General features: G+C 48.3%; 1 protein-coding gene and 1 long non-coding RNA gene across 4 annotated transcripts in view; one reads left to right on the top strand and one right to left on the bottom strand.

Annotated features, from left to right (window-relative positions):
- Positions 1-7,286, bottom strand: part of COL15A1 (collagen type XV alpha 1 chain) — a 106,006-nt gene extending 98,720 nt beyond the window's left edge. For 2 of the 3 annotated variants that reach the window (XM_077912667.1, XM_077912668.1), the window contains exons 1-2: positions 6,967-7,286; positions 6,573-6,658 (exon numbers count right to left, since the gene is read on the bottom strand). In XM_077912667.1, coding sequence (XP_077768793.1) covers positions 6,573-6,658; positions 6,967-7,271 — 391 coding nt within the window. In that variant the 5' untranslated portion in view covers positions 7,272-7,286. Of the gene's footprint in view, positions 1-6,572; positions 6,659-6,733; positions 6,880-6,966 lie in introns of those variants that run through there. The other variant, XM_077912669.1, reaches the window with a different exon arrangement.
- LOC144322523 (uncharacterized) lies at positions 5,482-7,511 on the top strand. The gene is made up of 3 exons (XR_013388156.1): positions 5,482-5,631; positions 5,719-6,213; positions 7,316-7,511. It is a non-coding gene; the product is annotated as an uncharacterized LOC144322523 (long non-coding RNA).
- The last annotated feature ends 6,418 nt before the right edge of the window (positions 7,512-13,929 follow it).

Genomic DNA, 13,929 nt, shown 5'->3' with positions numbered 1-13,929 from the left:
CTCTGAATTTGAAACCTTATTTGCTCATCCATTCTTCTTATTGCACATTAGTGTCTTCAACTGAATCTTATTGTAAGGTTTCCTCTCTTTTGATAACCCTCACTCACCCACCAGCATGCCAACATCCCCAGCACCCAATCATATCATAAGAAAAAAGTATATGGCCTAATAAACAAGACAGGAGTGACTTTCCTTACCAGATTTTGGAACATATTACAATGCAATGATTATCAAGACCACGTGAGATTTTTTTTTAAGATTTTATTTATTTATCCATGAGACACACAGAGAGAAAGAGAGGCAGAGACACAGGCAGAGGGAGAAGCAGGCTCCACGCAGGGAGCCCGATGTGGGACTCGATCCCAGGACTCCAGGATCACATCCTGGGCTGAAGGCAGCGCTAAACCGCTGAGCCACCCGGGCTGCCCCCATGTGAGATTTTTAAAAACATGCATACACATAGGCACAAGAAGGGACCAATAGTAGAGATTTTGTATCATTAAAGAAAAATAATTTATACAATAACCAGAAGCAACACAATGATGGGTAAATCACTCACATCTTAATTAGTATTTTGGGGAATCCTAGGTACCACTTTGAAAAAACATGGCTTTAGATTACATGCTATGTAATCTATGTAATTAACCTAATTTATGGTCCTTTTTAAGTAGGTCAAGCTGTAGACATTCAAAAAAAACCTTGAAAAAAACTCAATATTTAACTAGCAGAGAGAAGATAAATGTACAGCTTTTGACAAAATATAGGCCATCACTAATAAGATGAGAGGGGATAAGCTAGACAATAAATTGTTTCTGCAATTACATATAATGAAAAAATATAAAGAACAAAATAACATTGGCATAAATTCCTAACTAGTTATTAAAGTTACTGAAGGAAAAAAACCTAAGAGTTCCATAATGTACCCTCATTACTCAGCCATGGTCACCCCACGGTTGGCAGAGCTGTGGAAGAACAGAGACGAATTACAATTACCATTGACATGGTAAATTGGCACATTCTCTCCAGACCACAAGCTGGACCTACCCATTCATTCCCTCTTTGATTCATTGACAGAGTTTACTGAGTGCCCACACAGCCAGGCCCTGGGATAGGTTCTGGGATTCAGAGTTGGAAAGGCCCAGTCCCTGTCTCTTGGAGCTTCCCGTGTGGTAGGGAAGGCAGACAAATCATCACTGGTCACAATCCAGTCTGAGAAGGCCTGTGACTGAAGGATGGGTTGATAGACAGTCAGCCCAAAAGAATGACACCCAACATGCCTGGCGGAGGAGGGCTTCCCAGAGAGAATGCTTAAAGGATGAATAGTGGGTTGCCAGGTGGACAAGGAGAAAGGTATTCTCAAAGAGCAACCCGCCTATGCGGAGGCACAGGGTGAGTCATCCCATATCTTACTCCACAAGCTACCAGTGATTTGGTGTGAGCCCAAGTCGATAAGGGGCATGCTTCTGCTTAAGTACAGCAAGAACCCAGTGAGAGCAATTAAAATAGGAAGGAGAATGATTAAATTTGTATCTAAGAGAGATCCATCTAAATACATAAGAACTATCCAAGTACTTCTGTCCCTTGATGGGCAAGTCTGTGTGAGGTAATCTAGTCCAAATAACAATAATCCAAAAGGAAAACAAAGGCCTTTTGTCAGAGATGGTCCCAGCAGCATTATTGTCACAATAATGACAAAACAGCTGAAGTCCTAGTGGCCAACTTCTGGACAAATGAGGCATGACCCACACCCTCAAAGTGGTCCTGCCAGGGTGCCATTTAGGCTGGTAAGTAGCACTAGTCCTCAAAAAGAAACAGAAAGGCAAGGAAGTGTACTCTAGACAGGGAGATGAGTTCACATCTTGCGCAAAGTCAAAGGAACTACAAAATCCCTACGGTACACTGAGAGCTGTGAGTGGTTCAGTGTGCCAGGAATTGTCAGCCTGCACTCTGCTGTAAAACACACAGGCAACACATGATGCGACCACAGGCATTCCCTACTTTATACAAAACCAAAAAGTTTACCCAGTAATTAAAACACTACAGGGGCACCTGGGTGGCTCAGTGGTTGAGCGTCTGCCTTTGGCTCAGGTCATGATCCTGGGATCAAGTCCTGTATCAGGCTCCCCACAGGGAGCCTGGTTCTCCCTCTGCCGATGTCCCTGCCTCTCTCTCTTCGCTTCTCATGAATAAATAAATAAAATCTTTTTAAGAAATAAAAAATAATAAAATATTACAATCATTTATCTTCATCACAACCTCCAATGGTATGTGAGCAACAGTAGCTCACTAAGGCCAGGACACAGGAAAGGCCAGAGGCTAGAGAGAGAAAATCTAAGGTGTGACTCCTCGCCACTTCTCTCTCCTTCAGGAAAGCACATCAGACAGCCATGAGCAAGAAGAGTGAAATGGTTAGAGGAAAAGCTCAAACTGGCTCTGCTTAGTGCTCAGATTTGCCTCAAAGAAGATCTGCAAATGGCCAAGAAGCATGTGAAAAGATGCTCAACGGCATTAGTCATTAGGGAAATGCAAATCAAAATAACAAGGAGAGACCACTCCACACCCACTAAGATAACTATAATTTTAAAAATGGAAAGTCAGAAGTGTTGACAAGGATGTGGAACAATCAGAGCCTTTGTACCCTGCTGATGGGGATGTGGAATGGTACAGCCACTGTGGAAAAGAGTTTGGGAGTTTCTATAAAACCTACACATGAAATGACCACATGACCCAGCTGTTCCACTGGGTTTATACCCAAAATAAGTAAAACAAGGACTCAAATTCTTATACACAAATGTTCACAGCAGCACTGTTCATGAGAGCTAAGAGGAGGAAACAACCCCAGTGTCCCCATCAATGGAAAAATGGATAGACGAATTATGGTATATCCATGCAGTGAAATATTCAGCCATAAAAAAAGAATGAAGTCCTGGCACACATGGAGTCCCTCTAAAACATCATGCTACGTGAAAGAAGCCAGACACAAAAGGTACAGGGTATATGATGCCATTTTATGGAACAGTCAGAATAGGCAAATCCACAGAGATGCAGGGCCATTTAGCGGCTGCCAGGAGCTGGTGGGGTGAGCATGGGAGTAATGGAGAGTGACCACTTAATGGGAATAAGGCTTTTCACTCTTTAGAGTGATGAAGATGTTTTGGAACTCAACAGAGGAGACGGCTGTACCACAGCATGAATGTATGAACTGCCACCGAATTATACACATGGAAGTGGCTAGCTCTAGGTTATGTGGGTTTCACCTCGGTAAAAAAAAAAAAAAAAAAAAGTGGGGATCCCTGGGTAGCTCAGCGGTTTAGCACCTGTCTTCGGCCCAGGGCATGATCCTGGAGTTCTGGGATCAAGTCCCACATCAGGCTCCCTGCATGGAGCCTGCTTCTCCCTCTGACACTCTCTCTCTCTCTCTCTCTCTCTCTCTCTCTCTCAAATAAATAAATAAAAGCTAAAAAAAAAAAAAAAACTCATTAAAAAAAAAAGTCAACCGGGATAACCACCAGATGTCCAATAAATATTTGAAAAGGTAATCAACTTAATAATCAGGAAAATAGGGGCACCTGGGTGGTTCAGTTAAGTGTCTGCCTTCAGCTCAGGTCATGATCCCAGGGTCCTGGGATCAACCCCCGCAACCAGCTCCCTATCAGTGAGGAGTCTGCTTCTCTCTCTCTCTGCTTGCTGCTCTGCCTACTTGTTCTCTCTCTCCCTCTCTCTCTCTCTGAAATAAATAAATAAAATCTTTGACAAAAATAATAGGAAAATATATTAAGACTATAGTTAAATTCTACTATGTACTCATTAGAAGGACTGAAGTTCAGTCCAGTGACAAGACCGAGTGCTGGTGGGGATTTGAAGAAATGGGGGCTCTTATGCCACGCTGATGACCGTGCACCTCAGTACAACCATAGAGTAGGCTGGGCTGGCACTGTGTGTTCAGTTGGAGGATCTGTGCACCCTGTCTCCCAGCACTCCACCCCTAGATGTAGAATCTACCAGAACACATGCACATGTACGAGAACGTGCAGAAACACTCTGCTATGTCTGCCAAAATGGAAATGACTCAAATGTTGTTGGAGAAAAATAGATAAGGTATAGCACATCAATACAGTGGAAAACTATACAGCAGCAAAGATGGATTCGCTACAGCCCACATGCAACAGCATAAATGAATCTCAAAACTTAATATTCAGTGAAAGACGCCATGTATAAAGTTCAAACGCAAGTCAAATGAAACTGTAGAATTTGAGGATGAACGCTTAAGTACTAAAGTTATTCCTAAAAAGTAAGGAAGAAGTTAACATAAAAGCCAAGGTGATGGTTACCTCTGAGGGTAGGGAGGGCATGATCGCATCCAAGGGACACACAAGAGAGCTTCTGGGGCTAGCCTATTTCTCTACCTGGGTTATAGGGGTGTTTGCTCCGTGATAAACCATTGGGCTGTACTTTCTGTGTGCACTTTTCTGAATGGATGTTATATTTCACAGTAAAACAGTTGAAAGAAAAGTAAATATTTGCACATATAAGGATTTTCTTAGCAGGAACAAATTACTTGTGAAGCCACTTTTCCCGGCTCCAAAACAACCTCCTTATAACTGCATAGCAGGTATTCCAATGACACTGTAACTTTACTAGCTGGGCCATGATGCATCAGGGGCACGAGGATCCGCGTGGGGGACAGGGTCCCATGGACAAGGGTCTCTTTAAACAGGGTGGGCCAGGAAACCCTCAGGGCCTGGGAAGCCTGGAGACTTTGGGAAGTGGTTTCCTTACTGAAGCACAGAGACATAAACAGCTCCAGTGCCTGCCTCCGGGAGCAATTTTGAGGACTGGATAAATGTAACCTGGACCTGCTCACACCTCTGCCTGAATGTAGAAAGTGATTTGTTTATAAGCGTGAGCATGATTAAACTGCCCGCAAAAATCTGGTTTGCAGGAGGACGTTTCACACGTCTAGGAAGTCTCTGCAGAGGCCCAGAGGGACGCTGAATACCCATCAGTTGCAAATGGCCCTTTCTTTGCCCTTTTCAGCTTCTGAGGGTTTCCTGGCACTCCCCTTTTACGTTATGGATGGGAACAGGACATCCTCTGTGTTGTTTCTAACAACTGACTTGACATCGAGGGGTCCAGCCTTCAAACACAAGAGGAGAAAGAAACACCAAAGTCTCTTTCCCCAGAATCTTCTTCCTTTTGGAGGTGGGGGTTGCAGCAAAATTCACAAAAGACCGGGAAACACGAAGCTGCCCTCTGCCACTGAGCTGGCAATACCCCATATCACATGCCAAACTGCAGCATTTCCACAGGGACCACGGTGCTGAGCAGCCAATATGTGCTCCAGCTGCCCTTTGATCTGCAAGAAATGCCAGGCCGGAGGCTCTGGCAGGAAAAGTGGCCGCTGCGAGTTTGGGTCTTGCTCCCAAGGTTACAATGATCCAGGCTGTCCCGGGCTCCCTCTGGCACACAAAGAGTTAACCTGGGCCACCCTCAATAGTCCGTTTCCTTCAAAAGGACAGAGAGGCTGTTACCCCTTCTCACACACACTTATTCTATTGAGGCTATGTACTGATTTTCTAAAACCAAAAGGAGAGGGAGGCTACTGCTGGGACAAGAGAGTTGTGCAAAATGGTAAGGGGAAAGGACTGAGGGAGGAAGGATGGGAGCCCAGATCCCGCCTTTTGGACAGGCCACTTCTGAAGCGTCTCTCCTCCTCAGTGTCCTCTGCTGTCAAACTGCCTGCACTGCTTGCTAACGCGGCGACTGCAAAGATCCACCCAGAAATTCTACCACTTACTTTGTGCCTGCATGGGCCGCAGCGTGGAAACATTGGATATTTCTAATATCTCTTGTAATCTTCACGGCATCCCCCAGGAAAGGTGGTCTAATTATTCCCCCCCCCCTTTTTTTTTTGGATGAAGAAACTGAGGCACAGAGAGGTGAAATTCCCTGCCCTGAGTTGGGTCACCTAACTCAGCCAACAATTCAAGCAGCCTGAACACACCCCTTAACCGAACGGTGTTTTAACTCCGACTGTAGCCGTCAGTCATCCACCCACCTCTGGGTGCTGGGGGGGAAAGTGAGGCTCGGGGAACAGGAGGGACCGGGTCCCCTGGCTCCCCGCCCCGAGCTCTTCTCGTCACCCAGGGCGCCACTGCGAGGGCGGACGGGGACTCCCGCAGGTAACCTGGAGCTAAGCGAGGCAGCATCGAGGTTCGTTCAGTCCCGTTATTTCTTGCGCGGCACAGGCCCCCGGGTGTCCCCGCTGTGGTCACGCTCCCGCACCTGTGTGCACGGCCCGCGCGCGGGCGCCGGGGGGGGAGGCGGGCCGTGCACCGCGGTCGGAGGGGCCGCGCCCCGCTCCACGGTGCCCCGAGGGCGCGCCCCGCTGCCCGGTGCCGCGGCCTCGGGCTCGCCCCTCGCACCCCCTGCACCGCCCGGCGCGGCGAGGACTCCCTTTTATGTCCAGGAATGAGGAGCGCAGGCAGGCACGCCCGCCGCCGAGCCCGGCTGCCCCGGGGGGCGGGGGGCGGGGGGCGCGGGGCGGCGGTGCCCGAGGGCCGGGCGCTTACCTGTCGCCGAGCGGGTCCGGGTGGGCGCGGGGAGAAGCGCGGAGACCGAGAGCAGCCACAGCAGGCGCCAGGAGCGCGCGTCCCTCCTGCAAGAGGTGGCGGGGGCAGAGGTGAGGCGGGCGCGGGGCCGCGGGCCCGGGGCGCGGGGGAGCGGGTCCTACCTTGGCGCCATCCCGCAGCCCCGCGCGCCCCCAAGGCCCCGTGCGCCCGGCTCGCCCTTCCTGCAGCGAACAAAGGCGGCGCTGGGCAGCGGGGCGGGCGGCCTCGCGGCTCCCCTGAGTCACCCGCGCTCTGAAACCCGACTCCGCCGCGCTCACGCCCCGGGGGTCCCCACGCCCCTTTCCCGACGGCGCGCTCCGGGCCGCGGCCGCCACCCCCGCCGGCCTTACGTAACCTTCCCCGGGGGAGCGGGAGCCGGGCGTCGGTCGGGTCGGGGCTGCCCCGCGGGCCGAGCGCTCTCCGTGCACCAGCCAATGGGATCCTTCCAGCAGCCCGGGAGCTGGCGGTCGCGGCGCTGTCCTGGCGCGACGGAGCAGGAAACTGAGGCTGGAGACGGGGAGACGCAGCGAACGCCCGGGGTCGCACAGCGGGACGGGGCTCCCGGGCTCCTGCCTGATGCGCCAAGCCCAGGCGCACGGCGATGCCCGCAAGCGGGAGCCCGTTTTGGAGAGGGAGGGGGGTGGTATAAACGTCTTCCATATAAACACATGCAGCAAAGAATATTCCTTTTTTTTTTTTTTAAGATTTCATTTATTTATTCATGAGAGACAGAGGCAGAGGGAGAAGCAGGCTCCATGCAGGGAGCCCGACGTGGGACTCGATCCCTGGTCTCCAGGATCACGCCCTGGGCTGAAGGCGGCGCTAAGCCGCTGGGCCACCGGGGCTGCCCCGCAAAGAATAATCCTAATAAAACATCTAAACGTATCGAATATTTCCAAAGTTTTCCTCTCTATAACTTGCGAGCCGCCTCCACCCCCTGCCCCGGGGAATGCACGTTTCAGGAGGGTGAGAATGTAGTATTTGTTTTGTTATCTGGCTAATGTAGTGCCTGGTGGTAGGAAATGCCCATAAAGGGGGAGCGAAGGGGCACAGTCCCAGGTGAGCCGTCACTCCAGGCTCTGCCACGATGTGGAAAAGCGCAACCGGGCTCAGCCTCCAGAAGCCACCCCGGGCCCGTGTGACTATCCCTCGTGTATAGAGCTTAGCACAGGGCCTGGCACTGGCTAAGCCCTCAAATGGTGGCTTTTCATTCGGCTACCAGCACGCACAGGGGAGCAAGATTTGGGGGTGAGAGGAGACACCGTGGAGGTCCAAGGGGACCTACACAGGTCTGAAGCTGGCAAGCCCTGAGAGCACCTCTTCCTGATGCACCAGGTAGCCAGGTGGGCTGTGGCCCCCATGGTCAGTTCCTGGTTTTCATTTCTAGTTATTTGAGTTAGGCCCCCGGAGATGGGACGAGGACGGACATGATAGCTATCATTTATTGAGCGCTTATTATTTCCCAGACCCTGTGCTAAATAAATGCTTTACAGGTCCCATCCCACACACACACACACACACACACACACACACCACCCTCGGAAAGTAGAACGTTCCTATGAAATCTTTCATGAGCCAAAACGATGTAAAGGAAGAAGCAGTTACCTTTAATTTATATAGGAAAATGTTTGAGAGTTCCCAAAAATAACCCCTCTTAGGCTTTTCTGGTACCTTAGGACACATCTTGCTAAGGATGCCCAAAATAAATTGAGATAAAGCACAGATGCTCACAGACCCAGTCCAAAACGGTGACAGCTGGATGCTGAGATGCTTGTGGGGGACCAATCACACTGCTTTGGGTCCCCGCTGCATCGATAACAGCTTGCCCACAAGATACTCAGCACTATTTTTGCTTTGCTCCTTTGAATCTCGAAAGTGAAAATCCTCTCAGAATTTCTTTCAGTTACTGAAAACAGGTATTCCCATAGGTCTTTCATAAAAGCAAAGTGGTTAAATGTGAACTTTTGAAAAGCAGGGGCTACCTATACCTGTGTTATCTCACTTAATCCCCACCTCATCTCATACGTGAGGAAGCTGAGGCTTCAAACATGCCCAACCTATGCAGGACAGGTGCCAGCACCCATGCTCTTCACCACTTGTCACACCCTGGACCCGAGAACAAGGGGGTTGGACCCACTGGAGACATGCAGTGCCCCAGCGTGAAAGGGTTAATGCCTACATGGCCAGTGAGGGCTCCCAAGGGAGCTCCAGCCTGTGGTCAGGAGCTAGGTTTCCACTCCAGTTCTGGCCTGGGCTATGGAGCAAAGTTGGACAAATCCTGCTATTTCTGATTTTTTAATTTCTTCATCTGGATAGTGGACATGATGGTCCTGATGTGGGCAAGTGGCTGTGAGTCTCTCCATAAGAAAACTCGCACCCCGCAGTGCTCTGGCCCCTGTAAAGGGCTGCATATCTGGATTCTGTACACATCTGGGATTAATGTGAACAGTCTTCAGAATGGGAAGAGAGAAGCATGGCCTGGAGAAGGCAGGAGAGGCATCAAGATGAAAGCCTCTGGAGGAGGGAAGGAGAGTTTGTGGGGGCTTCAGAGGAGGGAGGGTTAGGCAGGATTCCTAGAGATGCACACTTGCAGTAAATAAATAAAAACTTCTGGGTTTGGAGCGGGGACTGGTGAGCAGGGCAGTGCCAGAGCCAAGACCTTCAATGACATGCTGATTGATGGGTATGCATGTGGCCTTGAAATCATTGGTATTCCCTGAGCATTGTGGAATCCCAGAACATTTACAGTGGATAGAGCCCTGAGGAATCTGATCCAGCCATCTCCCTCCTGTCCCCATTTTATTGATGGGGAAACTGAGGCTCAGAAAGGCCATGCAATTTACTAAATTGACTATCTAGTAAGTGACAGATTGACAAGTCCCAGGGCCGAAGAGGAAGACACATAAGAGAAGTACACAAATGGGTAAGGACTTCAAATGTTGCAGAAGATCCTTAGTGGTAGTGAATTCTCTGTCACAAGAGAGACAGACCTCTTAACAACCAAGAGGTCCCAGAGAAGGTAGGAATTATGAACTGGGGGCCCTGGGATCATGCTGCCTGGTGACTCCTGGCTCTGTTATTTATGAGCTATATGAAATCTGTAAAATGAAGATGACAAAGAGTTTTTCCTAGCAGTTGTTGGGAGGATGGAGGTGTTACTGACATACATGGCATTTACCAGAGTGTCTGGTGCAAGATAATGGCCATTTGGATGTTAGCTTCTATAACTGATGGTGGTGAGATTCTGGCAAAGGGCACAACTGCAAGAGAGGTGACACCGCAGACCCAGCTTCAAGAGGGTGAAGCCCCCGCAGCCAAAGCAGCTCTGGAGCTACGGTGGCCCCCTGTGGCATCAGCACACAAGGCAAAGTGCATTCTGACAAAATTGTCTGCTTCGGGCTTCTCTCTTCATCTGTTCATATTCACTGTGAATGTGATTCTCTCCTCCTTGAAGCTGCTCTGTACTACAATACCTTTAGAATAAATTACTAACCATAGAGAATTGCTCTCTTAATTCTATATTTCTCTATTGCTTATGAAGAATCACATCAGCTGGAAATACAACTGACCTTCTTAGAGCTCCAGCCTAGAATATATTTCTACATTGCTTAGAAACATCCATTTCAATTACAGTTTTATGATAGACCTGTGGTTCTATGTGACCGTTAAAACCAGAGGTTGTGAGGATGCCTGGGTAGCTCAGTGGTTGAGCATCTGCCTTTGGCTCAGGGCGTGATCCTGCAGTCCTGGGATCGAGTCCTACATCGGGCTCCCCACGTGGAGCCTGCTTCTCTCTGCCTCTGTTTCTGCCTCTGTGTGTGTGTGTGTCTCTCATGAATAAATAAGTAAAATCTAAAAACAAAAACAAAAAAACAGAGGTTGCGAACTGGTGGCCATTGGCTCAATTTGGCCTATAGGTCTGTTTTGTTCAACTTATCTGGTGACAAGTTCAACGTTAAACTAGTTAGCAATATTGGATAATTAGGTGATTTTACATTAGTCTAGATTTCCAGTTTCTTCTTAAATTTTTGGAAAACCTGGCAACACAGGGCCCGAATTCCCTGTGCCAACAGCTGATTAGCATTGCAAAAGGGCTGTTGTCTTCAGCTAAGGCCATGCTTTCCAGTTTGCCGCAGTCCTCACCACTCCCTATTATTCCTCAACAGCAAGGCTATGCATCATTTGCCATGACATGCACTCTGTCTTTCTTATAAAAAAAAAAAGAGCAAAGTGGGGAGTGCCTGGGTAGCTCAACTGGTTAAGCATCCAACTCTTGATTTCAGCTCAAGTCATGATCTCAGGGGCGTGAGATGGAGCCCCACATCAGGCTACATGATGGGTGTGGAGTCTGCTTAAGACTCTCCTTCTGCCCCTCCCCCTAAAAAAAGAAGAATAAAGAAAGAAAAGTGGAATAGATTGAGCACTCATGTCTCTGTTCAAAATAGATAAAAAATAAAAAGATGCATAGATATAGAGTCAGGTTTCAAGAAAGATGTAGAAGAACATATTTCTGTATGTTTAATATATAAATAAAATATATATACCTTGAAAAATATGAAAACCAAGATGCTGCTATGAAAAAAGCCTTGCCCCTCCTTAGTTACATATGCTATGGGAAGGATGAAGGCAGGGCTGCATTTTGACTGGTAGGTTTTAACTGTGGTCCTATTTATAATTCAGGGTATGTACAGATGGTATCAGACTTACAATAGCTTAACTTATGATTTTTCAATTCTACAATAGTATGAAAGCAATATATGCAATCAGTAGAAATTGTACTTTAAATTTTGAATTTTGATCTTTTCCTGGGCTAGGTGTATACAGGATGATACTCCCTCATGATGCAGAGCAGGCCTACAGCTCCCGCTCAACCACCTGATCATGAGGGTAAACATGCAATCATTCTATTTTTCACTTTCACTACAGTACTCAATACATTACATGCAATATTCAATGCTTTATTATAAAACAGGCTTTGTCTTGCGATGCTTTTGCCCAACTGCAGGCTAATGTAAGTGTTCTGAGCACATTTAAGGGAGTCTAGGCTAAGGTGCAATGTTCTGTAGGTTAAATGCATTCAAGGCATTTCAACTTAGGATATTTTCAACTTATAATGGGCTTATCAGAACTTAAGCCTGTTTTAAGTAGAGGAAGATCTGTATGCATAAGGCAGAGCAGGTTCCTTTATTACGCTGGCAGGGAGATCTTATGTGCAAATTTTATATTTTGTTTGCTTCTGTGTACTTATCGGATAATATCCAATTCACTGGAATCTAAAGATGGAAGTCCCCAAAGCACATTTCTTCTGTATGAATGACTGGAAACAAATGCATGTTAATATTGTTAATTTTGGGGATCCCTGGGTGGTTTAGCGCTGCCTTCAGCTCAGGGCGTGATCCTGGAGTCCCGGGATGGAGTCCCACATCAGGTTCCCTGCATGGAGCCTGCTTCTCCCTCTGCCTGTGTCTCTGCCTCTCTCTCTCTCTCATGAATAAATAAATCAAATCTTTATTAAAAAATATTGTTAATTTTGTACTTACTTTACCCGGGAAGCTAGGCCATGTTCACAGCCAACAGAGCTCTCATTTTGAAGCTGGTCCCAGGGGTGGGAACTGTGAGCTCAGGCTGATGGAAGACAGGGAGGGTGCAGGGCATCCAAACGGTCCCAGCTGCAGGTGTGGGAGGAATGGGGGCAGGACGCCAAGCAAGGCATTTTACCTCCTGCCAGACTGTGTTTTGAGGGTTTCAGCGATTTCCTTCCATTCAATATGAAGTAGTAGAAACAGCCAAGAGGAAGCCTCATGTCATACCCAAGTGGGTCTTAAATTGTTTACCACAGCTTCAGTACAATCTGAGAGATTAGATGTGTGGAGACGTGGGGATCTTGTGTCTCAGCTCTCCCAGGACTCAGCTAAATTAATGTGCTGTTCCATTTTCCCATAATCCACCCAAGTGTCCCAGAAAACACAGTCTCCAGGAACATTCTCCAGGCTGCCTCCAGCAGCTGGAAGATGTACAAAAATCAGTGAGAAGCATCTCAAATTTTGGGTTGAGAAGAAGTTACCAACCACATAGCTCAGTGTGGTTGTTCAGGACAAGGGATAATATCTCTCCTGGGGGATTATGGTGACAGAGCTCACACAAGCACCCAGAGCTTGCATCCTCATCTGATTCCATAGGCAAAAAAAGGGGGGGGAGAATAAACTTGGCTAGCTGACTAGAAAAGAATGTACTAGAATAACCAAAGAAGGCTGCCCTTTGGGTGATCAAGAAAAAACAGTGACTGTTGAAGCCCCCAACAGCTTCCATTGAGGAACCTTGTTCCAATAACCACCTGGATGTGTTTGGATGTGCAAAGGGGGAAGAGAGGGCTGCATAAGAGAAAAAGATGAATTTGAAAATCTGACAATCCTGAAAGGAAGAGGACGAGGAGGGAGAGTGTGTCGGACCCTCTTCAGTACCACTGTCAGTCCCTGGTCCCTGTCCCCTCTGCCTTTGTCATTCATGTGTGCTGTAGCAAGCACCTGCTTACCTTTCCCTGAGAACTTTCTCTGCCCACACAGACCTGCGGTGCTGGGGAATTACCGCTGACCCAGCAGCTCTTAACTGCTGACCGGCTGGAGTCCCTTTCTCACTTGGTGGGAACACGTAGGCACCCAGAGTCCCTTGCCCCCCGTACCCCATACTCATGCGGAACACCTCTCCCTTCTTGCTCCACGGGCTCCCTGCTGATGCTGCCACATTGCATGATCCACCCAGCACGAGCAACCTGGAAGTGATGTGGAAATAACATGCTGGGAAGTGGACTTTTTGCCCCCAGAAGCCAGCAAATACTTGTTTCTCCCTGCTTCTCCCAGATGCACTGTCCCAAGAAAGCCGTTGACAAGGCATCTCAGAAGAAGGTCTCGGGAGACTGATGTCTTCACCTAATGCATCTTACGGGTTCCTTCTCCTTCCTTGCTTCACTCCCCTGTCCTCACTTCTGCTTCCTGGGACTGTACTCCCTAAAGCCAGAGCTACCAAAAACTGCTGCCTGAGAACCGAGGGTAAGGCTAAGGCAGAGCTTACCTCTCGCTCTCTGACCCTCGTGCATCAGAACAGAGTCTCTGGGTGACTGTCCTTTCCCTCTCACCAGGTGCAATCAGCACGATGCCATCGACGGAGGGGACTAGCATTATGACCTGTGGCATTTATCAAGATGACAGGGTCCCTGTGAACCATATTATAACAGAGAATTGGAGAGTTAACACCGTCCTGGGGCAAAAAAAAGGAGACATATAGTGCTCTTCTTGCCACATGGAAGCAAACTGCTTTCAAT

This window comes from Canis aureus, chromosome 10, assembly GCF_053574225.1.
Source record: "Canis aureus isolate CA01 chromosome 10, VMU_Caureus_v.1.0, whole genome shotgun sequence".
Taxonomy (NCBI): domain Eukaryota; kingdom Metazoa; phylum Chordata; class Mammalia; order Carnivora; family Canidae; genus Canis; species Canis aureus.
This window is presented reverse-complemented; position numbering and strand designations above follow the sequence as displayed.